The 27,518-nt window shown below is 39.9% G+C and overlaps 1 protein-coding gene across 2 annotated transcripts in view; it reads right to left on the minus strand.

The window, feature by feature from the left end:
- Positions 1 to 2,431: 2,431 nt before the first annotated feature.
- Positions 2,432 to 27,518, minus strand: part of FARP1 (FERM, ARH/RhoGEF and pleckstrin domain protein 1) — a 269,344-nt gene continuing 244,257 nt past the window's right edge. For both annotated transcript variants that reach the window (XM_089679976.1, XM_089679975.1), the window contains exons 19-27: positions 26,206 to 26,336; positions 23,330 to 23,398; positions 22,291 to 22,380; positions 15,891 to 15,973; positions 12,742 to 12,854; positions 10,782 to 10,945; positions 7,423 to 7,530; positions 4,442 to 4,593; positions 2,432 to 3,247 (exon numbers count right to left, since the gene is read on the minus strand). In XM_089679976.1, the coding sequence (XP_089536102.1) occupies positions 3,166 to 3,247; positions 4,442 to 4,593; positions 7,423 to 7,530; positions 10,782 to 10,945; positions 12,742 to 12,854; positions 15,891 to 15,973; positions 22,291 to 22,380; positions 23,330 to 23,398; positions 26,206 to 26,336 (992 nt within the window). In that variant the 3' untranslated portion in view covers positions 2,432 to 3,165. The remainder of the gene's footprint in view (positions 3,248 to 4,441; positions 4,594 to 7,422; positions 7,531 to 10,781; positions 10,946 to 12,741; positions 12,855 to 15,890; positions 15,974 to 22,290; positions 22,381 to 23,329; positions 23,399 to 26,205; positions 26,337 to 27,518) is intronic.

Below are 27,518 nucleotides of genomic sequence, written 5' to 3' on the forward strand. Positions count from 1 at the left end.
AATTGCCCTAGTATGTGTATGTATGAATATGAGTTAGGGACCTTAGATTGTACACCCCTTGAGGGTTAAGGACTGATGTGAATTTACAATATATATATGTAAAGCGCTGCGTAAAATTGACGGCGCTATATAAGTACCTGAAATAAATAAACTGTATGCTGGGTGTGTTTTACTATGGGGCGGTGTCTGTGCTTCACTGTAAGTACACTGCTTTAGATAGCTGTGATGTGCACAACCATCCAAAGCAGTGTGCCTGAGCTGACAGGGAGAACTGTTAGTAAACAAAACAGTTCTCCCCTTGGTCGGAGATCCTTGGTAATCACGGGCCAGGCGTGATTTTGCACACCCGTGCCCACCTGTAGCAGTATTTCTGCTTAGGGGCGGTTGGGAAGCGGTTAAAAACTATTTTTCTTTTTTGTTTAGTTCCATCCCAGTTTTCTGCAATGCATTCAAATCACACTGTCCTTGTGATCTACAGTGAATGTCAGTACAAAGTTAACAAAGTTGCACACATAGCACAAGTACAAATGCTTACAGTGATAAACTTATTTATGTAAAACATTTTCCCCATAAAGAAAAAAAAAACCTGTTTGCTCTAACTGCCTATAAAGTGTGAGCTGGAGTTTAGTTTCAATTTGTTAGTGTAGTTAAATCTGAGTACATCTAACATTCCCCTCCCCTCAGACTGACAATGCTGCTGTCTAAAGACAATCCTGTGCTTATTCATCCAGAATGGGGGCACTAATACAAGGGGTGTGTTACTGGCCAGATCACCAGCTGAAAACAGAGGGGAAACACTGGATTCCACTTCACTTCAGTAGTATGAGAACTTTTTTTGCCTGTGGGTAAAGAAGTCCCTTGTTTATAGAACTGGAAGAATTCTTTAGAGCAGTAGCTCACTCCTTGTCAGAGGACTGACAGGGAGGTTTCCACCAGACAAAAGAAGCGGTTATAATGTGTTGTCCCGTTAGCTAACCCATAGTGTTCTGGAAAGACTGTATACAATGATCAGCCATAACTTTATGACCACTGACAGGTATAAGTGAATAACATTGACTATCTCTTTACAATGGCATCTGAAAGTGGGAGGGATATATTAGGCAGCAAGTAAACAGGTTTTCCTTGCAATTGATATGTTGAAAGAAAAAAAAATGGGCATCGTAGTTTGCTGTAAATGGGGCTGCGTAGCAGCAGACCAGTTAGGGTGCCAGTGCTGACCCATGTCTACAGCCAAAAGTGTTAACAATGGGCGATTGAGCATCAGAACTGGACCACGGTGCAATAGAAGAAGGTGGCCTGGTCTGATGAATCGTGTTCTTTTACATCATGTAGATGGACGTGTGTGTATGTGTGTCACTTACCTGGGGAAGAGCTGACACCAAGCTGCAATATCGTAACATGGCAAGCCAGGGGAGGCAGTATGATGCTTTTGGCAATGTTCTTCTGAGAAAGCTTGGTCCTGCAATTCAAGTGGATGTTACTTGACTTGTACCACCTACCTAGACACTGTTGCTGACCCAGTACATCCCTTCGTGATGTCAGTGGCCTCTTTTAGCAGAATAATGCACCCTGCCACACTGCAAAAATGGTTCAAGAGTGGTCTGAGATGTTGACTTGGCCTCCAGATTTTTCAGATCTGGATCCAATTGAGCATCTGTGGAACGTACTGGAAAAATAGGTGTGATCCATTCTGGCACCAGCAAACGACTAACAGGTCTTTAAGTAGAACTAAAGGCAAAGCTTTTTTTTTCCATTTTAGATAGAGTAATGGAAGGATATAACCCGTCAGATTTTTTTTTCACCATCTGTGTCCCATTGTGAAGATTTCCCTTCACTTCTTGTAAAATAGTCAAACAGGCAGTGAGAGAAAATCCTTCAAATTAAGGGTATTCACCCTTAGTTCACCAGAACTAATGACCCCATTGGAGGATTTACCCTCTAATACTTTACTGGGGAAAACCCAAAATTTGGGATTTTCTTTCACTCTCACTTTCAATAACAATAATAAACAGGACAAATAGGGTAAAATCTCCGAAACCGGGGCACAGACAATAAAAACTAACAATAATTCTAATCTCTCTGCACTCTATCCAAAACGAAAAAAAAAAATAAAATCTGTTTTTTTTTTCTTTTGTTTCTTAATACTTTAACGAATCTGCTGCTGACAGCTTGTGGCCAGATACCACCCTTAGAGGTCTAGTGGCATCCATGAGTCAGGGCTGTTTTGGTGGCAAAAGGGGGACCTACTAAATATTAGGTGGACATATGGTTATGGCTGATTGGTGTATATAGGTAGAAAAAAAAATAGATATAAAAATGGTTGAAACGCCGAAGTTAAGAAAAAGTAAACCAAAACGGACTAAAAACCATGAATGTTTCAGAGTAAAATTTTACATGAATCTTGATGTAACTAAAGAGCAGTAAGCCAGGATGATGGTGTTTTTGGATAAAAAGTTTACTGCAATGCTTCTCCATGACAGAAAATAGTCTACTCATTATACAATCATTATACAGCAATGGTTGTGATGCAAAAATGAAAATACAATGTGTAAAAAATATTATAGACAGAGCACAAGAAACATGGTCTAATGCAAAGTCTTCTATCTCTACTCTCTAGAACGCTCTACTACTGTTTCTGCTGCTTGGCTTTCACAACTGAGGTGATTAAAGTGCTTTGAATGTATGTAAACCATTATGGAAACAACAGCTATACTGCATGAATATTGCATTGAAGAAAGCTTTATAACTTACAAAAAAAAAAAAAAGAAAGAAAAATCATTGACCTTTCTTTGCATGTGTATGCACACACGTGTTTGAATTCAAAGATACATTTAAAAACCAGAAATATGAATACAAGATTAATCTTTTGTCACTAGACTAGAGACAACAGGTTTTTAATGTTGGCACACATTATTCAAACAAATTGTCAAAATGTATTGTACAGGATGAGACCAACTACCTGCGGTCAGCAAAGGGTTAATTCAGAGCAGGAAAGGGTTCATGGACTTAAAAAAGTTTAAAAAGGTATCTGTCCTGACAAAGCTGAAAAAGTCACTGAGAGGCAGTCTCTTGTCCTTTGTGGAGCAGCTGGCCTTACAAAACTCCAAGGGCTGGTATCAAATTCCTGCTGAAAGGCAGCTGGGATTGTGGAGGAGAGTCATGACTTCAGTACAAATGAGACTCCTTATGGCTCAAGAGGCGGGAGCGACTGATGGAGTCTGTGGCACTTCGAATCACTTCCATCCACCTACAAGATGCAGAAAACACAAATCAGTTTGCGGGGGAATTGTTTAACATATAGCCTTTAAAGCAGAAACTAGTAAAAATGACATTCAAAGACTCTGATATTATCAAAATCAGCCAGTCCTACAAGATCAAAGTTCTCAACTGTAAGACTCGGTTCATACTATTGCTATCAATATTTCTGCAATTTTCAGGATGATTATGTAGTGCAACTTTGCTGTGATTTTGCATATTCTATGGGCCAAGTTGTACTGAAAGTTGCACCAGAGCAGTACAGGACGCTTTTCCAAAATGGAACTGTGCTGAGTCGCTTTGATTTGAACAGGTACCACTGAATATAAATTCATTTCCCTTGTCATGCAATTCTGCGCAACTCAAGTTACACTTGTATGAAGTGGCGCTAAAGGTAACAAGCAAGACATGGGAAGAAAGTACATTATTATCTTTGTAGACTTCTATATTTCCTTGTTACGAGATACGTTTCATTAAAACCCAAATTCCAACCAAAATTATTTCTCCATTTTGGGCCGAACGGAGAAGGAACAGAACCTGTTTGTATGCATTCCGAACACCATATTCTGCAAAATACTGCCCCTGCTTTTCACTCCTATATGGAAATGTTTTCCTCTTGGTCCACTTTCTTCAATGAGGAATTCCAGTATACACCATGGTGCTTCAAACAACATAAAAACCCCAACTTTATATTTTGTTGTTTGGGGTATATATTTACACACCAGGGATCCTTTTTTCTATTTGGCTCTACCCTGATATGATTTCTTCCAAAGCTATAAATCTCATAACTGACCCCCCCATACCGATGTATTGTCTATAGGAGAAATCAATTTGATTATTGAGTTTATGTTCTTAAGTGTTACACAAGTGTTAAAACAAAGAGAACCTTTCCTAACCCTATGCATTGTAGACCAAAATGATCATTTAGATGCCCCTTCCCCAGCTACACCTGACTTTACTCACTACAATACTACTACACCAACCACCAGGAGCGAAGTAGAATACCTCCCAGGTATCAATGAGCATGTGATTCACCTCCGTTCTCTCACGTGAAGGTGCTGGTGCGGTCAGCCCCTAATTTCTTTCATGACAGGTGAGCTTTATGGGGAAACGCAATGGCATGACAGCTGATATCTCACTTTAGTCTGAGCTGCAGTAGGAATGCAGTAACATGTCTATTATTTACCTTTCAAAGGTGTATTCATTTTCAGCTCTGAAATAGTACACATGAGACTTGAAATGCAGTTTAAAGACATAATCCTTATGAATGTTCTCTGATTCAGAGGGAATGGTGAGTGAATAGCCAAGTAAAGGGAGACTGGCTAATGGATGATTATCCTGAAAACAGAAACATGACACATTTAAAGGAGGCATTTATTGTCCTTTATTTTTCTGGTTAATTTTTGTCATTATAATACATGCAGATACACCTTGTACATTGGAAAAAGTTTAGTCATAAAATACTGGGAAGTTTGTCTCCATCAATACACAGAGGTATGTTTATTTATTGCATTTCTCTTGTTATTGATAGAGCTGAGAAATGTTAACATTTCTGTCAGGTTTTTATTTCGGTCTCTGACATTAATTGGGAGATAATCTCTTCAATAAACTCAGGTGTGGTTGTCACCAGGAAAGCATGGACTTGGCAGGAATAAACATAAACATAGTGTCAGAAGTTTAAATCCTTAAAGCAGAACTTGAGCTGCTTTTCTTCCTCCCCCTCCCCCTCTTACAGATTTCTTTTAATATACTTTACTTTTGATGACAGTGGGACTTCCGCTATTCTCACCTAGGCGAGTGGTTTCCCCCCCCCCGGCACGTGCCAGAGGGCTCAGTTCCTGAGAGATCCTGCAGCACATCTGCGCATGTGCCAGTTTCCCACGCATGCACGAAGACTGCTAACAGGGAAGTCTAAAACTTTCCCTGTCTTTGCATGATGGTTTGGGCACAGCCTCATGGGTGCATCTGCACATGCACAAAAAAGGCGTTGCTTGAAACTTGCCAAAAGCAGGGGCAAAGATCTGCTTAAATCCAAGCTTTCCCAATGCAAGTTTAAAAAAACCCTGGAGTTCAGATTTAGGTTTATTTAAAACCTAAGTCCACCTTTAAGCAAAAAAAAAAGAGAAAAGAATAAATGCACATTTATGTGCAAAAAAAAGTGCACTTTTTTTAAATTGAGCCTGCAATGCATTTCAACCATGATAAGTGTTTGCGGGTGCAATGCCATGCTCCAGCTCTATGTCCATAATCTTTTGATTTTATGGTGCACAGCACAGTCCTAGTCAGAAAACCAGATGTCTTTGTTCTGTAAACAGCCATGTTGTCCTCATATCCTGTTCATAGGACTGGTGGCCACGGTATACTCTATCCCCCTGGACATTCCCCACTGTAGTTCTCAGTAAAGCAAGCGGTGATACGATTACATCAGTCATGCAGTAGGCGGATCAGAGAGTCTCAGACTTCTGATCTGATCCGCCCAGTGTGCAGCATAGATTGACAGGCCAGGAGCCTGACCCGTCTCATTCATGCCCACAGTGCTGCCTATATAGACTGTCTCTCTTAGTAATGCGAACGGTGATGTGATTACATCAATGCTCACAGCAGTGGATGGATCTAGGAGTCTCAGACTTCCGGTCTGATCTGCCCACTGTACAGCATAGGCAACCCAAGAGTCTGATCCATTGAAAGCATGCCCAAAGTCTTGCCCACACTATCTCCCATTCAAACTCCAAATCCCAGGGAATGATGGGATTTGTAGTCTTAAGAAGCTGTAACAAACACTAATGGGGAGTGATGCCACTGTTTTGAAGATACCGTCTCCAAGAGCCCGGGGATTGAGGAAGATTCTGTGCAAGATGAGGTTACAGCATTTTAAAACTGAGTATTAAACACAGTGTGCCCTTTTATTGAAAATCACATTAGCAGTTTTGATTATCTAATTACACAGGACTATTCTGCAGTTTTTAATCACCATCCAAGGGAGTTCTTCTTTACAGTTTATTGCAAGAGGGGGGTGGGATCTCAATGGATAAATTCACCTTTAGTAACATGTTACACTTGTATTTAGGGTGTAACGTATTATATTACTATGCACCACCCCTCGTTCCGCCTGCACAGCCATGTCATTCATTCACAGGAATCTGTGAATGAACTACAAATCCCATCTACCAGCACAGCACATGGCTTGTAGTTCTCAATAAACTATGAGGGTGCTGATAAGCACTCTTGTAATTCATTAACCTCTCCTCCAGCTTTCAAACAGAAATTCTGTAGAGGTATGAGTAAGAAAGCTGGTGGCAGTGTCTGCAGGAATCTGACATTGCACCCGCGATAATAAGCACACTTTTTTTCCTGTAAAATATGTGCATTTATTATTTTTTTCAAAAAGTGAACTTGGCCTTTAAGGTAGGGCGTAGGTTTCTACATCACTTTTCCAGCACTGTAAATGACTGCACCGAAATGTTATAATTAACAACATGAAAACTTACTGTACAAACAGCACTGTATTCATAAAGATTACACCCCCATCCTGCATTTTTCCATTAAAAAAAAAACAGACTGCCATTCATTAGTTGCCACAGTGCCTTGAAAAAGTATTCATACCCCTTGAAATTTTCTACATTTTGTCATGTTACAACCAAAAACGTAAATGTATTTGATTGGGATTTTATGTGATAGACCAACACAAAGTGGCACATAATTGTGAAGTGGAAGGAAAATGATACATGGTTTTCAACATTTTCTTACAAAAAATATCTAAAAGCATGGCGTGCATTTGTATTCATCCCCCTTTACTCTGGACATGGATTAAGGGGGAGCCCATGTCAAAAAATAATTAAAAAAAAATGGTGTGAAGTCCCCCCTAAAATCCATATAAGACCCCTGTCTGAACATGTAGCCTGGCAGGCTAGGAAATGGGGGAAATGTTAAATAGCTTGTGGCTAGACCATGACTTTAACAAATGCATTTTTTGTGAATTGACTTTTACATCAGTTTATGCACTAATTTCTGTGCTTTTTTTTTCATTTTTGCGGTAAATACTGTACAAACTGCTACTGAATTATCTTTTGAATATTGCATGCGATATTGGGATCAGAAGATTCACATGATCTAAATATCGCATGCAATATTGTTTAGTGCATTGAGTCCAGTATGCTTTATGCTTACCTGATGTGATTTGTAGAAAAATAGGCAGAAATTTGTGAATACCACCCAGAGTTTCTGCCATCCATTGCTGTTCTTGAACTTTCGAAGCAGGTTTCCTGACAGCTGATTCTGACAAATAAAAAAGAAAAATAATACAACAAAATTACTATGAAAACAAAAGGAACAACCAAATATATAGTCAGTGGATACACACATTTCCTATATGGTTACTGAAAGAGCACAAAGCTCTTTTAATTTCTAATGAGGTTATCGATGTGGATAGGGAATCCTAAATTAGACTTTGTATTCTGAAGTAGGGAGACTTCCACACTTTAGAATACACTGCCAGCCATAGCCTGCAGAGCTGATCGAGCAAGGAAAACCTGACAGGGTGGTTGTAGAGATGTCGATCAGTAGAGTCAAGGAGCTCTAAGACAAATATGAAATGTGCTCATTGACATCACAAAAGTTAGAAACTGGCAGCTGTTCTTCAGAGAACACTGCTGCCATCTACTGGAATCCATTATCTGGAAACCGATTATCAAAATAGATCTGAAGACCAAAAAAAAAAAAAACATTAAAAAAAACCTTACAATATTGCCATGTGTTTTCAGAATTTACACACAAGGGGTCACTAGACATTCTTCCCTTCTTGATATTCATGTTAGAGCTAATTTTGGGAAAACAAAGATCCATTTAAATGTTACAGACTAATGCACAGTGCTGTAAACTATGGAAAACACTCTTATTTAGAAAACTCCTAAAACTACACCCTTTTACCTTTGAAAAGCACCAGGGACAGAGGAAAAGCAGAAAGAAAAACTTGGTGGTCAATCTCAATATTATTCACAGTCATTTCAATACCTTTTTTATGAACTCAAAAACAAAGCACTGGAGAGTGAGGGACAGATTGCGTGTTGTGTTGCTTTTATTTCATACACACAAACACATTATGACAAAAGGGAAAGGGTGGTCTGAGCTGCTTTGTTACATATTTATGTTTTTACAAAAAAATATATGTTCAAATAAAAAGAAGAAAACAGATGTATATGATTATATGCAGCATGGGCTGCCCTTCTTTCCCTGGTGCTTTTTAGGTATAGACAAAAACACATGCAACATGCAGTCCGGTCTCCTCTCCCTCTGTAGTACTTGGTGTACAGGTTGTGCGCACTAGCACTAAAAGAAAGAAATTACAGGATAGGGCTACAGTGTGACAACAGCATGATCTGCCTAACAAGTATAGCACCATCTTGTGAGGAGATACTGGCTGCATAAGGTGTGTGAAGTAATCATACAGCATTACTTGTAAATATAAATATGAATTCCTTATATAATTTTTTTAATCCTAAAGTTAAAAATTTTAAAGTAGGGAATCTACCACTTTATAACATTTCAAGGGCAACAGATCAGAGAGGACCAAAGAATATAAAGGATAAAACAGAAAAATGGTGGCAAAAAAAAATAAAATAAAAATAAATATATATATATATATATATATATATATATATATATACACATACACACACACACACACACACACACACATATATGTGTGTTAAAAAAGTGTGGAAACATTTTGAAGAACGGATGTGTGTGTGTGTATATACAGCGGGTAACATAAGTATTCTTCTCGGTAAATATATTTCTAAAGGTGCTATTGACATGAAATTTTCACCACGTTGGTAACAGATGCAATCCATATATACAAAGAAACCAAAACAAATAAGTTTAGATATTAAAAATTAAGTTATGTGTAATAAAATAGAATGACACAGGGAAAAAGTATTGAATATGCTAACCGAAGTTTATTTAATACTTCCTACAAAATCCTTTGTTGGTAATGACAGCTTCAAGACGCCTCCTGTATGGAGAAACTAGTTGCATGCATTGCTCAGGTGTAATTTTGGCCCATTCTTTCACACAGTCTTCAAATTTTGATGGTTCTGTGGGACTCTTCTATGAACTCTTTAGTTCTTTCCAGCAGCAGCTCTTTTCTTTCTATGAAACCAATTGAGAATTTCGTTGGCTGTGTGTGTGGGATTATTCTCTTGCTGAAGCATGTCTTGGTACATTTTTCCATTCATCCTTCCTTTTTCCATTCATCCTGAAAAACAGCCCCACACCATGATGTTTGCACCTCCAAACTTCACTGTTGATATGGTGTTTTGGGGTGATGTGCAGGGCCATTTGACCTCCAAACATGCTATGTATTATGGCATCCAATTTTGGTCTCATCTGACCAGACAATATTCTCCCAGTATTTCACAGTCTTGTCTAAGTGTCGTGCAGCAAACTTTAAATGAGCTTCAACATGCTTTTTCTTCAGCAATGGAGTCTTGCGTGGTGAGCGTGCACACAGGCCATGGCAGTTGGAGGCATTACTTATTGTTTTCTGTGAAACAAATGTACCTACTAATTCCAGGTTTTTTTTAAGCTCTCCACAAGTAGTCCTTGGCTCTTGGACAATCCTTCTGATAATTCTTTTCACTCTTCTGTCAGAAATCTTGCGAAGGAGCCCCTGGTCATGGACCTTTTATGGTGAAATGATGCTCTTTCCACACCTGGATTATGGTCCTAACAGTGCTCACTGGAATATTCAGAAGTTTAGAAATACTTCTGTAACCAATGCCATCAGTATGTTTTGCAACAATAAGGTTGCAAAGGTCTTGAGAGAGCTCTTTGCTTTTTCCCATCATGAGATGTTTTTTGTGTGACACCTTGGTAATGAGACACCTTTTTATAGGCCATCAGTTGAGGCTGAACCAGCTGATATTAATTTGCACTGACAAGGGGCAGGATTGGTTTCTAATTACTGACAGATTTCAGCTGGTGTCTTGGCTTTCCATGCCTTTTTGCACCTCCCTTTCTTCAAGTGTTCAGTAACATTTCCCTGTCCGTTTTATTACACAACTTAATTTCTGAACTTATTTGTTTTGGTTTCTTTGTATGTGTGGATTGCATGGGTTGTTACCGACATGTGGTGAAAATTTAATGTTAATGGCACCTTTAGAAATATATTTACTGAGAAAAATGGTGATGTGTTCAATACTTATTTTACCTGCGATATATATATTAAAAACATTTTTTGGTCTGAGTACAGATCAATGACCTATATTTTTTCATACTTTTTTAAGTGTAGAGATCTAGATTGTTTTTAAGAACAGATATTAAAAAAATTAGCAAAAATCACTATACATTCACATGAAGTCATCAATAGTTCTGTATATAGGCAGAGTGCCATGAGTACGGGTACAGGATTATATAAACTATCAGAAAATCCTACAATCTTATCAACAGATAGCAAGGGTAAAAAATCAAATAAAGTATTATGTACAGGATGGGGAGAGCTAGGATTGCTGAATTTAAATGCACTGTACCTCCACAGCAAAGCTGAAATCAATCATGGAAACGCTTGTGTTCCGATGCCAACACACATGAACGGTAGTGTTTCCACGGTGAGGTGATTGTCGTTCCAGTGATGTGCGAGAAGCACTCAAATCGTCCTCCGATTCCTGATCAGCAGGACCTTCCTCTGGTGATTCTAGTAAAATATCAACATCAGCATTACAAGAACATCAATGATGAAAGCACTGCACCACAGCCGTAAGCTGGCCATATACTGGTAGATTTTCGTAGAAGCATTCATATTAAAAATCTCATCAGTACATTCAATAACGCCAACAGATACTTAATAAATGTTGTCAGAAAGTGCTTTAAATTTTTGTTTGCTTTTAGTATTTGATTCTGGTATGAATGTAATTTTCTGAATGGAAAATTGACAACAAATGCCAATTTGACCCCTCTAACTATTAGAAAACTGAACACTCATTCTGAAAACAAACATTTTAGAACAAAATTCTACTAGGGTATTGCCAGCATTATTGTAGCAGACTTCTTCAATATAAAAATTTGGCTTAACTGGTACATTTATGGTTATAGCATACGGTTATTATCCACAATGCTCAACCTCTGCCTAAATGACAAAGAAACATTTATTAGATGCTACCTAGGCAAAATGGCATTTAAAGGCACCTAAAGTCCAGTCTGACAGCCTATTTTAAGGCATGGGCAAGGAATGTGCTTTGAAGCTTATAAAGCCGGCCATGAATGGCTCAAATCTTGGCTGGTTCAGCAGGGATTGGCCGAGATTCAAACAATGTATGGGAAGGTTGAATGTACCCACTAGCTGCTAGCAGTAATCACTGTGTTCTCCCAATGGGAAAGGCTCCATCTGCCCCACTAGCAGAAGAACACAATAGCTCCATGGGAGGAATAATGTGATTTCCATCAATCACTCAATCTATAGCCCCCTTAAAAGTGACCTGGCTAGTCCCTTCCCCTTCGCAATGAGAGAAGAGAGGAAGTAATGACTGAGTGTGCTCTGCTTATTCTGGTCAGGCAAGTTAGACAATAATAAGTGGTGAGTCTTGGCATGATCAAGGATGGCCAGAGGTCTTCTGGCCCGTTATTCATGGGAAGACATTTGCCTATCTATCGTCAGGCTTACACACCGAAGAACAGTAAACATATAAATTGTTTTGCACTCTGTGTTGATTAATGGCAAACAATATAGACCTGAAGAAAACAAACATTTATCAGGAAAACTAGAAATGCTTTGGTACTTTGGTAGTTTCAGATGAAGGAGTTTTCACCTTTATGCAAAATACTGCTCTACTATTTCAACATAGAGGGAAAAAGATTCAATATTAGTAGCAGAGGAAAAGAAAAGCATGAGAAGCAGACAGATCATGGCTCACTATGCCGAAATCAGAATTATTTAGGTGTGTTCTTGAACAAACTGGGTCCTAAACAACTCAGTACTTGCTGAAATTATAGTTTTAATAAATGAACTTACGCCAGAAATCTACAAAAAAAATGTTTTCAAACGTGAAAGAATAAAGTTTCAATTTTTTACAAATCGTTTATTTCTAAGTAGGAATAAAAAAAAAAACATTTTAAAAGTAGTTTATGAGTCATTAGTATATCTCTGCTGTATGAGATTGTTATTTGTCACCCTGAACCTGATATTCCAGACAAGAGAACAAAGGATTAACGTTTGTGCAAATGTAAATATAATGTTGAGATAGGAGAACTTGCACATGTTAACTTGTGAATGGATCATGATACCTTTCCATGTGAGTGTAGATGACATGAATACTGTCAGAAATATGAACATTGTCTATAGCGCTTCTCAAGCTATGTAACATAAATGAGGTGATACAAACATTCTTTGTGTAACTAAAATAGGGCAACACAAATATATTTTTACAATTATAATTCACAAATGACACAGAGGATGTTCATGATTATTATTCCATTACTGATCTGTTTACTTACTGCCATCGGGAGGACTGCTGGCTAACAGCTCAGGGACAGGACCACTACTCTTTTCTGCTAGATCAATAGCCATCTGAATATCTTCACTCCATTTTTCCATTTCAGAACGAGAACTAGAAAATAACACCCACAAATGTTGTGAATAGAATAGAATTAAAATGTTTGTAAAGGTAATTTTTTTAAATTAAATAACAAACATGTTATACTTAACTTTGGCCCTGGACCTCCCCCCCGATACTCTTCGCTACACCTTTTTTTGGTGTGCTACCATAGCAAGCAGCTTCCTATGGTGGAACACTTGCAGGCTCGAACCTGAGCCAACTGCTTACCTCTATTGACACACAGAGCGCGGCTCAGCTGCCCCGCCCCCCAACATCCCCGAGTTCTCTGCTCATAGGATTCGATTGACAGCTGCAGCAAATGGCTCCTGCTGCTGTCTCAATGAGCAGAGAGAGCTGTTGCAGACAGGTACAGTGCTGAATGGTGCTGGGACTCAGATATATTTAAAGGGGGTGTGAGAGGGTGATACATTGGGACATTTTTTACCTTATTGCAGGGAAAGCATTAACGTAAAAATATCCAGGCTTTAGAAGCACTTTAACTAAAGTCTCTATTGTAGGTATTAGCAATCCTGCTATTGCGGACCTCTACTCCAGAAAATACTAGCTGCCTGGCTGTGAATGCAGGCAATATGGCTTTGACACTTTTTAAGCTAGACCTGGAGCAAGTATCAGGAGTTCTGATGTTAAACATGCAGCCAGTAAAATCAGAAACAGCCAAGCAACTTGCATAGTCACAAAATGCTATTATTCTGCATAATAGTTCTTGAAGTACGCATTTCCTTTAAACTTAGTTCTTCGTACAACTATAAAGCAGAAAAATGGTCTCACAGAGTGGGGTGGGGTTATAGGGTATGCCTGAGAGGGGACTTCCAAAAGCTTTACCAGTGTCCTTTCACCTCAGGGTAGCAGCCTATAAAGCCAGGGTCTATGAATGTCCAGCCTGTGTCCTGTACTGTACAATGAAGACATTTTGCACTGATGGCATAGCGTATTGTAATAATGCCCATGTGATACTTGAAAACAAAACATATACAGACAGTAATGCCATTAATATTGCATTTAACAAAGTGAATACAAGTAGGGTTATGCTGTGACATTGTTTAGCAAAGAAATGCCAGCAGAACAAATACTATATTTCATATATTTAAATATAATACTTCTTTATGTATAACAAGTATTAAACTTTTCTAGGTAATTATTTTATTACTTAACTTCAAAATTCTAGGCAGAGGAACAAATAAAAAACATCAAAAAGGATACCTGTGCTATGGATGAGGTTTGACCCATGGATAAACCAATGTAATTCAAATTATAATACAATAAATATTGTGAATAAACCAGGTTGCTGCTGTTATACTGAAACACACCTATGCTAATCCAGTGTGTAACCCCCAAAACCCATTGGGTAACAGAACTACCTAAAACAACATTATATAAACGTAAACTGCAACACCATATTTGTGCAAAAGAAAGGTCCATAGGTAAGTGTCCATGTTAAAGTGATATTCCCATACAAGGAATAATTAAAAAAAGGTAAGAACTCCTTGTTTTGGAATGTTGCTTTAACATGGACGTTTACCTGTGTACTTTTCTTTTGTACAAATAGGATATTGCAGTTTACATTTACATACCATTTATGTTCAATACTATATAAAGACAAACAATAAAAGTGCTAAAAAAAAATCAAACCCAAAAAAATGTCCAATAAAGTCTTCATATAGAAAAGGTATGTAAATCCTAAATCCAATCTTCATCTAAACACCACTGTGTGCTGCCACCAACAAGAGGGAAACTCAGATATGCTTACCGGATGAATATGACTCTCTGGCTATAAGAGTCTTTTAACACTTTATAAGTACATGCACGTCAGCCATCCAGGTGTCTCCATCCACATAAGTCATCCTCCTTCAAGGGGGTACCACCACCTGGCTCCTTGCTTGGCCGTTAATACATGTGTGCAGGTATGTGCCAATAAAAAGACAGCCAAAGGCTCCACAGTGTGAAAACTATATTAATATTTATTAAAACAAAAATTGCACTTACAGACAAGCAAATATACACATTGCTGTATAAACTCCCAGGGTAATCATGAACACTGCACTTCCAGGCCACTTCTGGTAAACATGATGATGTTGCAACAGGCTTCTCCCTACTCGCTATTTCACAGATGACCCAGAAGACACCATCTGTGATGAAGTGCATATGGAGGAGCTTGTTGTGACAACATCATGATTACCCTGGGAGTAAACACCGCCTTTGGTTGTTTTTTTATTAGCACATACCTGCACACATTTATTAACAACTAAGGAAGGAGCCTGATGGTGGTAGCACCATCTGATAAGCATATCTGAGTTTCTCTCTTGGTGATGGCAGTATGTAATGGTGGTTAGATGAAGACTGGACTTATACACTGGAGCACCTTTTCTGTATAAAGACTTTACTGGACATTCTTTTTAGTTTGATTTATATTTTAAACACTTTTATTGTTTGTTTTTACATAGAACAGAACAAACGGTATATACTGATTTGCTGTGAAAAATATATCAGAGTCTGCTAGCAGCTTATATTTGGTATGTAATGTTTAGGCAGTGCTGTTATCTATGGGGTTTTGGGGGGTTACACACTGGAGAATAATCAGACACTTCCAGGTGTGTAAGATTCTTCTTTTTCCAGCTGCCAACCATTTCCTTTCTCTTGATCACTGTATTATTGACAAATGGCAACAATGAGGCTGTGTGGACAGATAAGCTGGTCCTCAACACAGCCTGTGAATATGTAAACAAACGTCACTGGGGTTTTGTTCAGCTGCCACTCTCCTGAACACAGCCACAGAGTATGTACACAGATATGGCCTACATTGTGCTTGAGATAATGTCTAAAGGTGGTAATTAGTTATCAAATATTTAGTTCATTAAATATTGCTGCAGAATACATGCCTAAAATTTGACAAACAGATCTTTAAGGTCAAAGTAAAAAATTTGATTTTGTCACGCTACTTAATTATTTCAAGTTTTTTTTTTTTTTGAGTGAGAGTAAACTATTATCATTATTACCATACGTTTAATTCTATTCAAACAAATTGTATACCTTCCTGCAACAACTATAGCTTGATTCTGACTTCTTAGGGTCAGACAGTGAGATACTCCCCACTCCTCATCACTTTCTTCTACCTGAAATTATAGAAACATAAAACATTATAAGGAGCTATACTCACAGACAGTATTAGACAGTGCTGCACTTCCACATACAGGTATTACACATTGAAGAACTTATGCAGTTTTTTGTGTTGCACACACACAGAAACGGAAAATTAAATATTCAACATACTGGAAGGATGCATTCCGGCATTAAACGGTTAGCCGTGCACATAAAGCAACCAAAATTTTGGCAGGTTTCTCAATAAAAACTAAGCCAAGCAAATGATGACTTCAGATAAAACTATTGTGCACTAGTAACTGCTAATGCTATGGGATTGATTTACTTATAGAAAAAGGTTGTTTACTTTGCTAGAGAATTTCCCCTTAGCTTGAGGATTGAGATGAAGCTCTACTGACTTCCATCATCCAATCACGTGCAAGCAAAAATACTGTTTTTTTTTCTTGCAATTCTTTGCAAAGTGAATTTTCACCACATTTACCAAGCTAAAAATTCCTTGTAAGTGATAATTCCCTTGCAATGTGAACAACCAATTTGCCTTTAATCAACCATAATGCCTCATGACTGAACACTAGGATAAAAAAGCATTAACAGACCGTATTCGGAACATAAAAGAAGTCAAGCTTCAAAACAGCTGCTTTATTTTTGTTACATGTTCTTACATAGCATACCTTAGCATAGAATCTCCAGCACTGTAAAATCCTACTAGTTCTTTTTGTTTATAAGGGGGTGAGCTAGGGGGCTGTGTTTGACCTGTCAGTACTGTGCAAGCAGATCTAAATTATCAGTTGTAAACTACATTTAAACACTTCTTCTCCTAACAAAGGGTTAAAGGTTTAGTAGCTGTGTTTCCTGCATTGTATTTGAGAGGAGACTCAACCTGTCCTAGGAATATACTCACTCTGACATTGTCCAAAGACCTTTCAGTCAGAGGCCTTCTCCTAAGAAACATGTAAAAGGTAAGAAAGATATATACTACTCAAAAAAATTAAAGGAACACTTTGAAAACACATCAGATCTCAATGGGGAAAAATATCATGCTGGACATCTATACTGATATGGACTGGGTAATGTGTTAGGAACGTAAGGATGCCCCATCGTTTGATGGAAATGAAAATTATCAACCAACAAAGGACTGAATTCAAAAACACCCTAAAAATCAAAGTGAAAAAAATGATGCAGCAGGATAGCCCATTTTGCTGAAATTTTATTGCAGCAACCAAAAATGGTACTCATTAGTTTGTATGGCCGGCATGTGCTTGTATGCATGCCTGACAACGTTGGGCATGCTCCTAATGAGACAACAGATGGTGTCCTGGAGTATTTCCTCCCAGATCTGAACCAGGGCATCACTGAGCTCCTAGACAGTCTGAGGTGCAACCTGGCAGCGTCGGGTGGACCGAAACATGATGTTCCAGAGGTGTTCTATTGGATTTAGGTCAGGCAAGCATGGGGGCAATTCAGTGGTATCAATTCTTTCATCCTCCAGGAACTGCCTGCATACACTCACCACATGAGGCCGGGCACCAGCGTAGGGTCTGACAATGGGTCCAAGGATTTCCTCCAGATACCTAATGTCAGTCAGGGTGCCATTGCTTAGCCTGTAGAGATCCCTCCATGGATATGCCTCCCCAGACCATCACTGCCCTCGATGTTAAGGGCAGCATAATGTTCTCCACGGCTTCTCCTAGCCCTTTCATGTCTGTCACATGTGCTCAGGATAAACCTGCTCTCATCTGTAAAAAGCACAGGGCACCAGTGGCGGACCTGATAATTCTGGTGTTCAGTGGTAAATGCCAATCGAACTCTATGGTGCTGGGCAGTGAGCACAGAGCCTACCAGAGGATATCGGGCTCTCAGGCCACCCTCATGAAGTCTGCTTCTGATTATTTGGTCAGAGACATTCACACCAGTGGCCTGCTGGAGGTCATTTTGCAGGGCTCTGGCAGTGCTTATCCTGTTCCTCCTTGCACAAAGGAGCAGATACCAGTCCTGCTGATGGGTTAAGGACCTTCTACAGCCCTGTCCAGCTCTTCTAGAATAACTGCCCATCTCCTGGAATCTCCTCCATGCTCTTGAGACTGTGCTGGGAGACACAGCAAACCTGCTGGCAATGGCATGTATTGATATGCCATCCAGGAGGAGTTGGACTGACCTCTGTAGCGTCCAGGTATTTGCCTCATTCTACCATTAGTGACACTGACCTTAGCCAAATGCAAAAACTAGTGAAAAACAGAAAAAATGAGCAGGGAAAAAAATTTCAGTGGCCTCCACCTGTAAAACCATTCCTGTTTTGGGGTTGTTTCATTGTTGCCAATCTAGTGCACCTGTTGGTAATTTCATTAACCACTTCCATCCGCCCTATAGGAGAAATCACGTGTATATATATGTGATTTTGCATCTCTGTTTGCGGCCGAGTCTGTCAATCACCGGATCCCGGACGGTGTTTACTCACCGGTGCCTGGAGATTTCTGACGATCTCCAACGGGGAGAAGAACTGTTTTGTTTACTTAGTAAGATAACAATATAAGTGAGCGCTCTATACATAAAAGCCGCTGAACATTCAAGGAAACCAGATAAAGCCTTGTGCGAATAATGTAAACAATAATATGCAGTGCTGATAGTCAATAAAAGATGACTGATAGGTAATGCAGTAAATAATGGTGAGTATCAATCAGTCAGTGACAAATAAAGTGGGTGGTGAAAACACATCAAATTCCAGTCCTGTGATGGTGCTCCCCGTGCATATGATACCAGGCCAAATGCGCACTAACCAGAAGCGTATTTGAAATACGCGATGTATATAAATCTCATGAAGATCCCTCTTCTCTGGTCAAGGACTGGACTGGAGAATGGTGAAGCACTGCACTCATAAGATGGAACTAGGTCCGATGTGCTAGAGGTCCCCTTTAAGGGATGAGCGGGTAAAAGGTTCCTGGATTACAGGTAATCCCCCTCTCTGGGTCTGGTGGATGGATCGTAGCAGGGCTCTAGTGTTCAAGAATAGGCGCCTACATTGATCATTACCTTCAGCCATTAGTGACACTAACGCCTTCATACTTAAAAGATACTAAACAGGTTCTTAATGCTGTTAAAGATATTGCCACCTCTGCATCTACCTATTTGGTAACAGCAGATGTGGAAGCACTCTATAGCAATATAGACCACACAGAAGGAATGAAAGCAGCTAAATATTATCTAACGCATGAGAGTACTTTGACACATATTGACTTTATATTGGATTTGCTGAATTTTGCAATGCAGAAAAACTATATGTGGTTCGATAATAATTACTTCCTACAGATCAGAGGTGTTGCTATGGGGGCAAAATTTGCCCCCAGTTTAGCGAACCTTTTTATGTCCTACTGGGAGGAGGACAATATTTACGCCATGGAATGGCCTGAGCTATTTTTTTTATAAACGCTACATAGATGATGTGCTTTGGAAAGTCTCTCTTAAATTTTAACACTCTTAATAATAATAAAATTAATATTAAATTATCTTTTCATTACAGTACTACTGAGATTACCTTCCTTGACCTCACTTTATTGAATTCAAATGGGCACATTACCACCACATCCTTTTTTAAATCCACAGATCGTAACAGCTACATCCCCTTGGGGAGTTGTCATCATCCTAGCTGGCTTGCCAACATCCCCAAGGGGCAGTTCCTTAGACTCAGGAGGAACTGCACAGAGGTTAATACCTACTATTCGCAAGCTGCTATACTAAAAGAAAGATTTCTTGAAAAAGGGTACAATAATGAGGTTCTAACCGAGACTATAGAGCACATCTGAATAGAGAAGATTTACTCAGCACTCAGGCCAAACCCCCTAAAGATTTGGTTTTCCCTTCATCACCACTTACTCAGTCCAACATAGGTCAATCGGACACATTATTAATAAAAATTGGGGTATTTTAAAGGCTGATTCTACTTTGGCCAAAGTGCTCCCTGTTAGGCCTGAGGTTATTTTTCGGAGGTCTGCCACTTTAAGAGATAAGATAGCTCCTAATGTTGTTTCATTGCCTACCCAGCCCCCTACATTATTCAGTTATACTGTTTTTTTTTATGCATTAGATGTATTGCCTGTAAATGCAATGGTATCAGGAAAAAGAAAATTGATACCTTTGCATCTAATCAAACTAATAGATCCTACCAGATTGATAAGTTTATTTGCTGTAATAGCAGATATGTTGCATATCTTCTTGAGTGTCCCTGTTCTAAACAATACGTGGGGAGAACAACTAGGAGACTTAGGGACCGTCTCCGCAAAGATATTAATAATATTAAGAGAGGGTATAAGGATCATTCATTATCCTTACACTACAGGCGACATCACAAAAGGGACCCCACGAGTTTAAAATTTATTGGCGTAGACACTATTATTCCCCATTGGAGAGAGACTTTCAAAACCAGGGCTGTCTCTCAATTAGAAACCAGCCTTATATATGAATTGGACACTCTATATCCAGCGGGACTGAACGTCTAAATTGACGTCAATTGTTTTATTGACAATAGTTGAGTTCTATTATCTTATGCTTCCTTTATGTGTTTTTAATATGTTTTTATTATTTTTTGATCAGATTTGCTTTTGGAAGTAATTTCATGAATATTCGTACCATTATGGCTATAGTCTTATTACTGTCGGTTTTACATTCGATATTTATATTGATGCTATGTTTTTGTCATTACTTAGGGATTTGTATTGTATTTTATTTATATAGTTTTATTTGTATCTTAGCGGCTTGCCTTTTACCATGTGGTTTAGTTATTATTTACGTTCATCCATTAATTTATCTTTAATAATTTTTATATATTTTATATTCATTATTTTTTCAGGGGTGCTTTAATTTAATGTTTATTCTTTGTCAGTTTTTCATCGTTATCTGACAATTGTATAAACTTTTGTGTAAAAGTTTTTTTTTAATAGCTGCTTTAAATGAATAATTTAGTTTTTTCCCTGACAACTATTTTTTTACATTTATTAGTGGCTTTTTCATATATTAGTTTGCTCCCTTTACAATAATATATAACCTACTCCTTTTACTCTGTGTTTCCTTTAATGATTACTCACCCAGCAGACCCTAATTGGTAATTACCACTATTATTATTTCTTTATCACGTAATTGTGATAATGTATTGTATTTCGTCTGTGCCCATGGTAAAATGGCGTCGCGCAAGCGTACTGACCTATTCATGCCGCTCCGGACTTTGGCAAAATGGCATCGACAAAGTGTGCATGCGCCGTTTTGTGTATATAAGGACAACTACACGATCATGGCGTACCTTTGTCTCTACCTCTAAAGAAGTGCGTGTGTACGAAATGCGTCAGCTGGAGCCTAGGACGTCGTGACGTCACGCCGCCGGTGCCACGTGGAGGCCCGATGGCCATCTTGGATGCTGGAGGGTCAGTCACTTGCACCTATCTATGCTGCTGCACTTCACATGCTGATTTTACCCATTTAATATTTGTTTTGACTACCTAATAAACGAGTACCTTAATTACTACACTATGGATACTTTCCTTGGTCTCCCTTGAGGAGCTTTAATATTTCTAGAGCACTGCTACGATCCATCCACCAGACCCAGAGAGGGGGATTACCTGTAATCCAGGAACCTTTTACCCGCTCATCCCTTAAAGGGGACCTCTGGCACATCGGATCCAGTTCCATCTTATGAGGGCAGTACTTCACCATTTTCCAGTCCAGTCCTTGACCAGAGAAGAGGGATCTTCATGAGATTTATATACATCGCGTATTTCAAATACGCTTCTGGTTAGTGCGCATTTGTATCATATGCACGGGGAACACCATCACAGGACTGGAATTTGATGTGTTTTCACCACTCACTTTATTTGTCACTGACTGATTGATACCATTATTTCCTGCATTACCTAACAGTCATCTTTTATTGACTATCAGCGCTGCATATTATTGTTTACATGTTTTTTTTACTTGGATGGCTGTGCACACGTCCCCCTATGTAAAACACTCCAGCATGACCGCACAGTCAGTTAAAGTAACACAGCGCCGTAATGCAAAAAATGGCCTAGTCAGGAAGGGAGGTAAATCCTCAGGAGGGCAAGTGATTAACACCAAAGCAACTTAAACTGATTAACAACCCCCTCTTCTACTTAACTGACCAGATCAATACCCCAGGAGTTTAATTGACTTGATGCTATACTTAAGATTAAAAAGTGTTCCCTTAATTTTTTTGAGCTGTGTATATGTTTTTAATTTTCAGAATGCTAAGTGCATGGGACACAAGCATAAAGTGTATTTGTTTCAAATTTGACAGCAAAAGTGGAAATACACTTAAAAATTTACTTACCGTCATGTTAAACAATGGCAGCTGCCCATGGACCTTAAACTGATTAGAAGAGGTCAGCCCTCTGCTGGTGTACAGCAACACATCATTAAACTGCAAAAGAAAAAAACATTTTGGATTCTGTTCTGTGTGCTCTACCCTAGTGGTTCTCAAACACAGGGCTATGGTCCACTACCAGTCCTCAGCCTCCCTCCCCCTGGGTTCCAGCCAGCTTCAGATCCCCTAATCTTCCACAGTGCCTCCCAGCTAGCATAGTGCCCCCATCCTCTTAACCCCCCACAGTGTTCACAGGCTCCCTGAGAGCTCTCCACCCTCACACTATCCCCCCTGGCCTCCTCAACCTCCAAAAGTATCTCAGAGTGCCTCCTACTCCCAGTAGTGCCCCCCAGTCTCCCTGCAAAAGCCCCAAGCCTCCTGCAGAGACCCCAACCCTCTCCAGAAATCATCCCCGACTGGGTCACCAAGTCTGCTGTAAAGTCTCCTAATCTCCTCCAGAAGCCTTATTTCCCACCACTCCCCCAACCCCCCTCAGTGACACCCAGCCACATATAGAGCATTCCAACCTTTCCATACATATTTTGTATTCCCATTCCTATACTTTCTTTTTCTTTTAACTGTTGGGTCAGGGAAGATTTCGGAAGAATTTACCAGACTCTGGTCTCAAACTGAAATACCATTGCTCTACATCATCACAACACATCAATGCTCTGTGAAAAGGACAACCTACAGATTAAACAAATCCTGTCAGAGTCAGTCACTGTTTGGATATTCAGACAGCTGCAAGTGCAGTGGCTGTATGAATATAATATCCGGCAGTGTAGATTCTTCAATCCATGCTGTTGAGCTGGAGTTGGAGGAGTGTAATGAGAGAAATCGAACGGTTTATGATTGGTCTTACTTTGTAAGTTTGTCCCTGAGACAGAAAAGGAGCTAACATTTTCATAGGATCAGAACTGGCAGCCTCCACATCTCACTTCTGACAGATTTCCTTTAGACAGTTATTTATCTGCTTATATTATTTTCACAGACAAGATCAACTTACCAGAAAAAACATCCTTTGCTGTAAGCCTTTTCCAGATAACTTGCTTAAACTCCCAAGTCTAATAAACTCCTGAGGAAAATAAAAGTTTTTGAATTGGACATTAAGGAAATACAGAGAAATATCAAATATTACTGCACTTATCTGAAGTCCAGTTCAGATGTTGTAAAATTTAAATAAGTGCAGCAGTGCAAAAAATGCACATTATGCTGTCCCATTTGTTTATAGCAGCAAAATAAGCTAAAACTATCATCCAGCCAGGGTTCCATTTCTATTTAAGAAACCAAGGTCACAACTGCATTTAGAAGCTTCCTCAAATCCTCTGCGCTATTGATGGCTCTGTCCCGAGTTATTACATGGAGTAGCTTTTGAGATAAGTGCCCCCTAGCGCCATGGGAGGGAAAGACATCATGTTATTTTGTGACACACATGCACAGTGTATACTCTTATCCTGTTGCCTACAACAAGCCCAGTGACTACAACAGGTGAAAGTACACACTGCACATGAGCAGCCCAAAAGAACATGTCACTTCCTCTCATTCCACTAGCAGGTGATAATCCCAATAGCTGCTACTTTACTACAAAAGCTCGGGCTTCAGCTATCCCTGGCTGCAGATGACTTTAAGAAACTTCTTTTAAATTTGATTGTGGACTATGTTGTTTAAACAGAAAGGGAGCCCTGGCTGGTAGGTAGATTCGGCACACTATGGATTTGTATTTACTTGCAATGTGCCTATGAACTTAATTAGTTCTGTGCTGGTCCAGCGACTCTGCCCTCCCTACACAAGCTTTTATGTAGATGCTGGGGAACAAGAAAATGGGGAATTATTATTATTATACAGTATTTATATAGCGCCAAAGGGTTTCCTCAGTGCTGTACAATAGCGAGGGGGACAGAACATGAGACAATACAGTAACAATACAATACACGAGGGGTTCGAGGGCCCTGCTCTTTCGAGCTTACAATCTAGGAGGGAGGGGATAGTGGTACAGGAGGAAGTGGCTGTGGGGGATGGAGTGGTGGGAGGAGTGGAGAAGATCGGTTGTTAGGTGAGGGTGGGGTAGGCTTCCCTGAAGAGATGGGTTTTCAGGGTGTGCCTGAAGGTGAGGAGGGGAGGGGACAGTCTGATGGATTGGGGTAGGGAGTTCCAGAGGATGGGGGAAGTCCTGGAGAAGTCCTGCAGTCGGGCGTGGGAGGAGGAGACCAGGGAGCTAGAGAGTAGGAGGTCCTGTGAGGAGCGAAGGGCTCGGGTAGGGTGGTATTTGGGTATCAGGTCAGTTATGTAGTTTGGGGCAGCATTGTGAATGGCTTTGTAGGTCAGAGTTAGTAATTTGAATTTGATGCGCTGGGCAATCGGGAGCCAGTGAAGGGATTGGCAGAGGGGGGTGGCAGATGTGGAGCGGTTGGTGAGGTGGATGAGTCTAGCCGCTGAGTTCAGGATAGACTGGAGTGGGGATAGCATTTGTTTGGGTAGGCCAGTGAGAAGGGAGTTGCAGTAGTCCAGGCGTGAGATGATGAGGGAGTGTACGAGTTGTTTAGAAGTGTCTGGGGTGAGGAATGTACGTATCTTGGAGATGTTGCAGAGGTGGAGCCTGCATGACTTTGATAGTGATTGGACATGAGGTTGGAAGGAAAGGTTTGAGTCCAGGGTGACACCCAGGACTTTGGCGTGTGGGGTGGGATTGATGGTGGCACTGCTAGTCGTGATGGAGAGGATGGGGGGGGGGGCACAGGCTTGGGGGAAGACCAGGAGCTCGGTTTTGGACAGGTTTAACTTGAGGAAATGGAGCGACATCCAGTCTGATATGTCGTTCAGGAGGTGGGCAATGCTGGCGGAGAGTGAGAGGGTGAGGTGAGGGGTGGAAAGGTAAATTTGTGTGTCGTCGGCATAGAGGTGATAGTTGAAGCCGTGGGAATGTATCAGTTTGCCAAGGGAGGAGGTGTAGATGGAGAAGAGGAGGGGTCCAAGGACAGAGCCTTGGGGGACTCCAACAGAGAGGGGGAGAGAGGAGGTGGCAGCGTTATAGGTGATGCTGAAGGAGCGTTGGGATAGGTAGGAGGAGAACCAGGAGAGAGCAGCGTCCCTGATGCCAAAGGAGTGCAGTTTGGTAAGGAGGAGGGGGTGGTCGATTGTGTCGAAGGCTGCGGAGAGGTCGAGGAGCAGGAGGACGGAGTAGTGGCCATTAGCTTTGGCAGTTAGCAGGTCGTTAGTGATTTTAAGTAGGGCGGTTTCGGTGGAGTGTAGGGGATGGAAGCCAGACTGTAGTGGATCAAGGAGGTTGTTATCAGTGAGGTGGGCGCTTAGGCGATTGTAGGCTAAGCGCTCAAGGAGCTTGGAAGGGAGTGGTAGCAGGGAGCCTACAGGGAATTCTATAAAGCAGACATAGGCAGCCTTTGGCATTCCAGCTGTGGTGGAACTACAAGTCTCACAAGGTACTGCAAAACTCCAAGAAACAAAGTCAAAATGGGATTAGAAGTTTCACTACAGCTGGAGTGGCAAGATTGCCTACCCCTGCAATAAAGAGTTACCTGAGTGACAACTTTGAGATCAGTTTGATGTCATCAAATCCAAGACAGCAGTGCCTAACAGAAGTCTCAGGGCTTTTGAATCTCTACACAAGGGAGGTTTTTAAAGGTAACTACCATGCACAAAATACGGTAAATACACATATATCTTATAGGAAGTTTTTTTTTTAATGGTCTAGCAAAAGGGTATCTTTGAGGGAAGGCAAAACCTAATTGTATTTAATAAGTATTTTATTTTGAGTACTCTTGAGATAGGGACTCTTGTCACAATTCTGTTTTCTGTCATCTTACCAGTTTTATCACCGGGCTAATGCAATAAATGAACACAATTCAAGATTCATCATGCGCTTACCCTGCCAGGTATCACCAGATTGTCAATGCCTGTCAGATCTTTCCTGAGCTCCTGCAATTTCTGATAATTTTCCATCTTTATCATTGCTCCATGGAGCTGTGCTACCATCTCCGAGATTTCAGCAAGGGCAGCTGTTGGAAAGTAGAGAATGTTTCACAATTGTTAAAGTGGATGTAAAAATGTTAAATACAATGTTGCAAGTGTTTTGTTACATATGTTTGAGCAGTGCAAAAAGTACCTGTTTATTATGCCAGAAATCTCATGAGCTGATGACTTTCTATACAAACGTTAATGACTTTTATCAGTTACCACTGTTCCCAGTTCTCTCTGTGGAGTACAGAACACCTCCCCTAATACGCTGTGTGTAAGATGAGGTGGGGAGGTGTTCTGTAGTCCTAAATCTCATCATACAGGTTTCTATTTGTTTGTACAATCTCCTTTAGATCTACCAACAAGTATGTAGTACATGAACCTATCTGATTGGATATAAATTGATCGGACAGACAATGCAGGTCCTCACATTACATAGTTTTGGTAGATCTAAAGAGAAGTGTACAAAAATTGTACAGTCAGATTGTAATGTGTATGGTGAGCCTAACATATTTTGTGTGCTAGAGCAGCCTTTTTCAACTAGGGTGCCTTCAGGTTTCTTCAAGGCAAAATGCCTAAAATTGCCCAAAAATCTATACAAGCCAGTGGGCATTATTGCAACCTCCTAGACGCCAACATCACAACAACCAATGTCATTATTTGCTCCTTCCCTGCCCCCCTTCATCAGCACTGGGGTCGCATTAGCTGAGTGAGGGAGAGAAACAGAGAGAAGAGGAATGCTGGAATACTAGCCAGTACTAGTGTGCAAAGGTGTATTTGTGGTGGAATAATAAATCATCTCTAACACTGGGTGTCCTATGTGTATGGATGTTGATGCATTATATACAACTATTAGTTTAGCTTTGGTACATTTTAGAGCTGGGTGCCTCGAGATTGTGCATAATTTAAAGGGGGGTCTTGACTGTTACTGGCAGGATTAAGAAGTAGAAATATAATGAAAAAAGACTTAAAAACAAAACAAATGCAGTCACCACATCTAAGGACCTGTGAATACAATTAATACATGCAATGATTTGAAGTACCATGCAAACGGTCACATTTCAAATGTGGTACTCCCAAACAGACTTTGTAGCTGCAGGTATAATTATTTAAACACACTCCAAGCATTAAAGGATAAGTTCACCTTTTAATAAAAAATAATAAATGCACATTTTTTTTTCAAGTCTAAAAATGTGCATTTATTATTTTATGTTGCTGGAGCC

This window comes from Staurois parvus, unplaced genomic scaffold, assembly GCF_062004578.1.
Source record: "Staurois parvus isolate SC_StPar_1 unplaced genomic scaffold, SC_StPar_1.0 ptg000233l, whole genome shotgun sequence".
Classification (NCBI taxonomy): Eukaryota; Metazoa; Chordata; class Amphibia; order Anura; family Ranidae; genus Staurois; species Staurois parvus.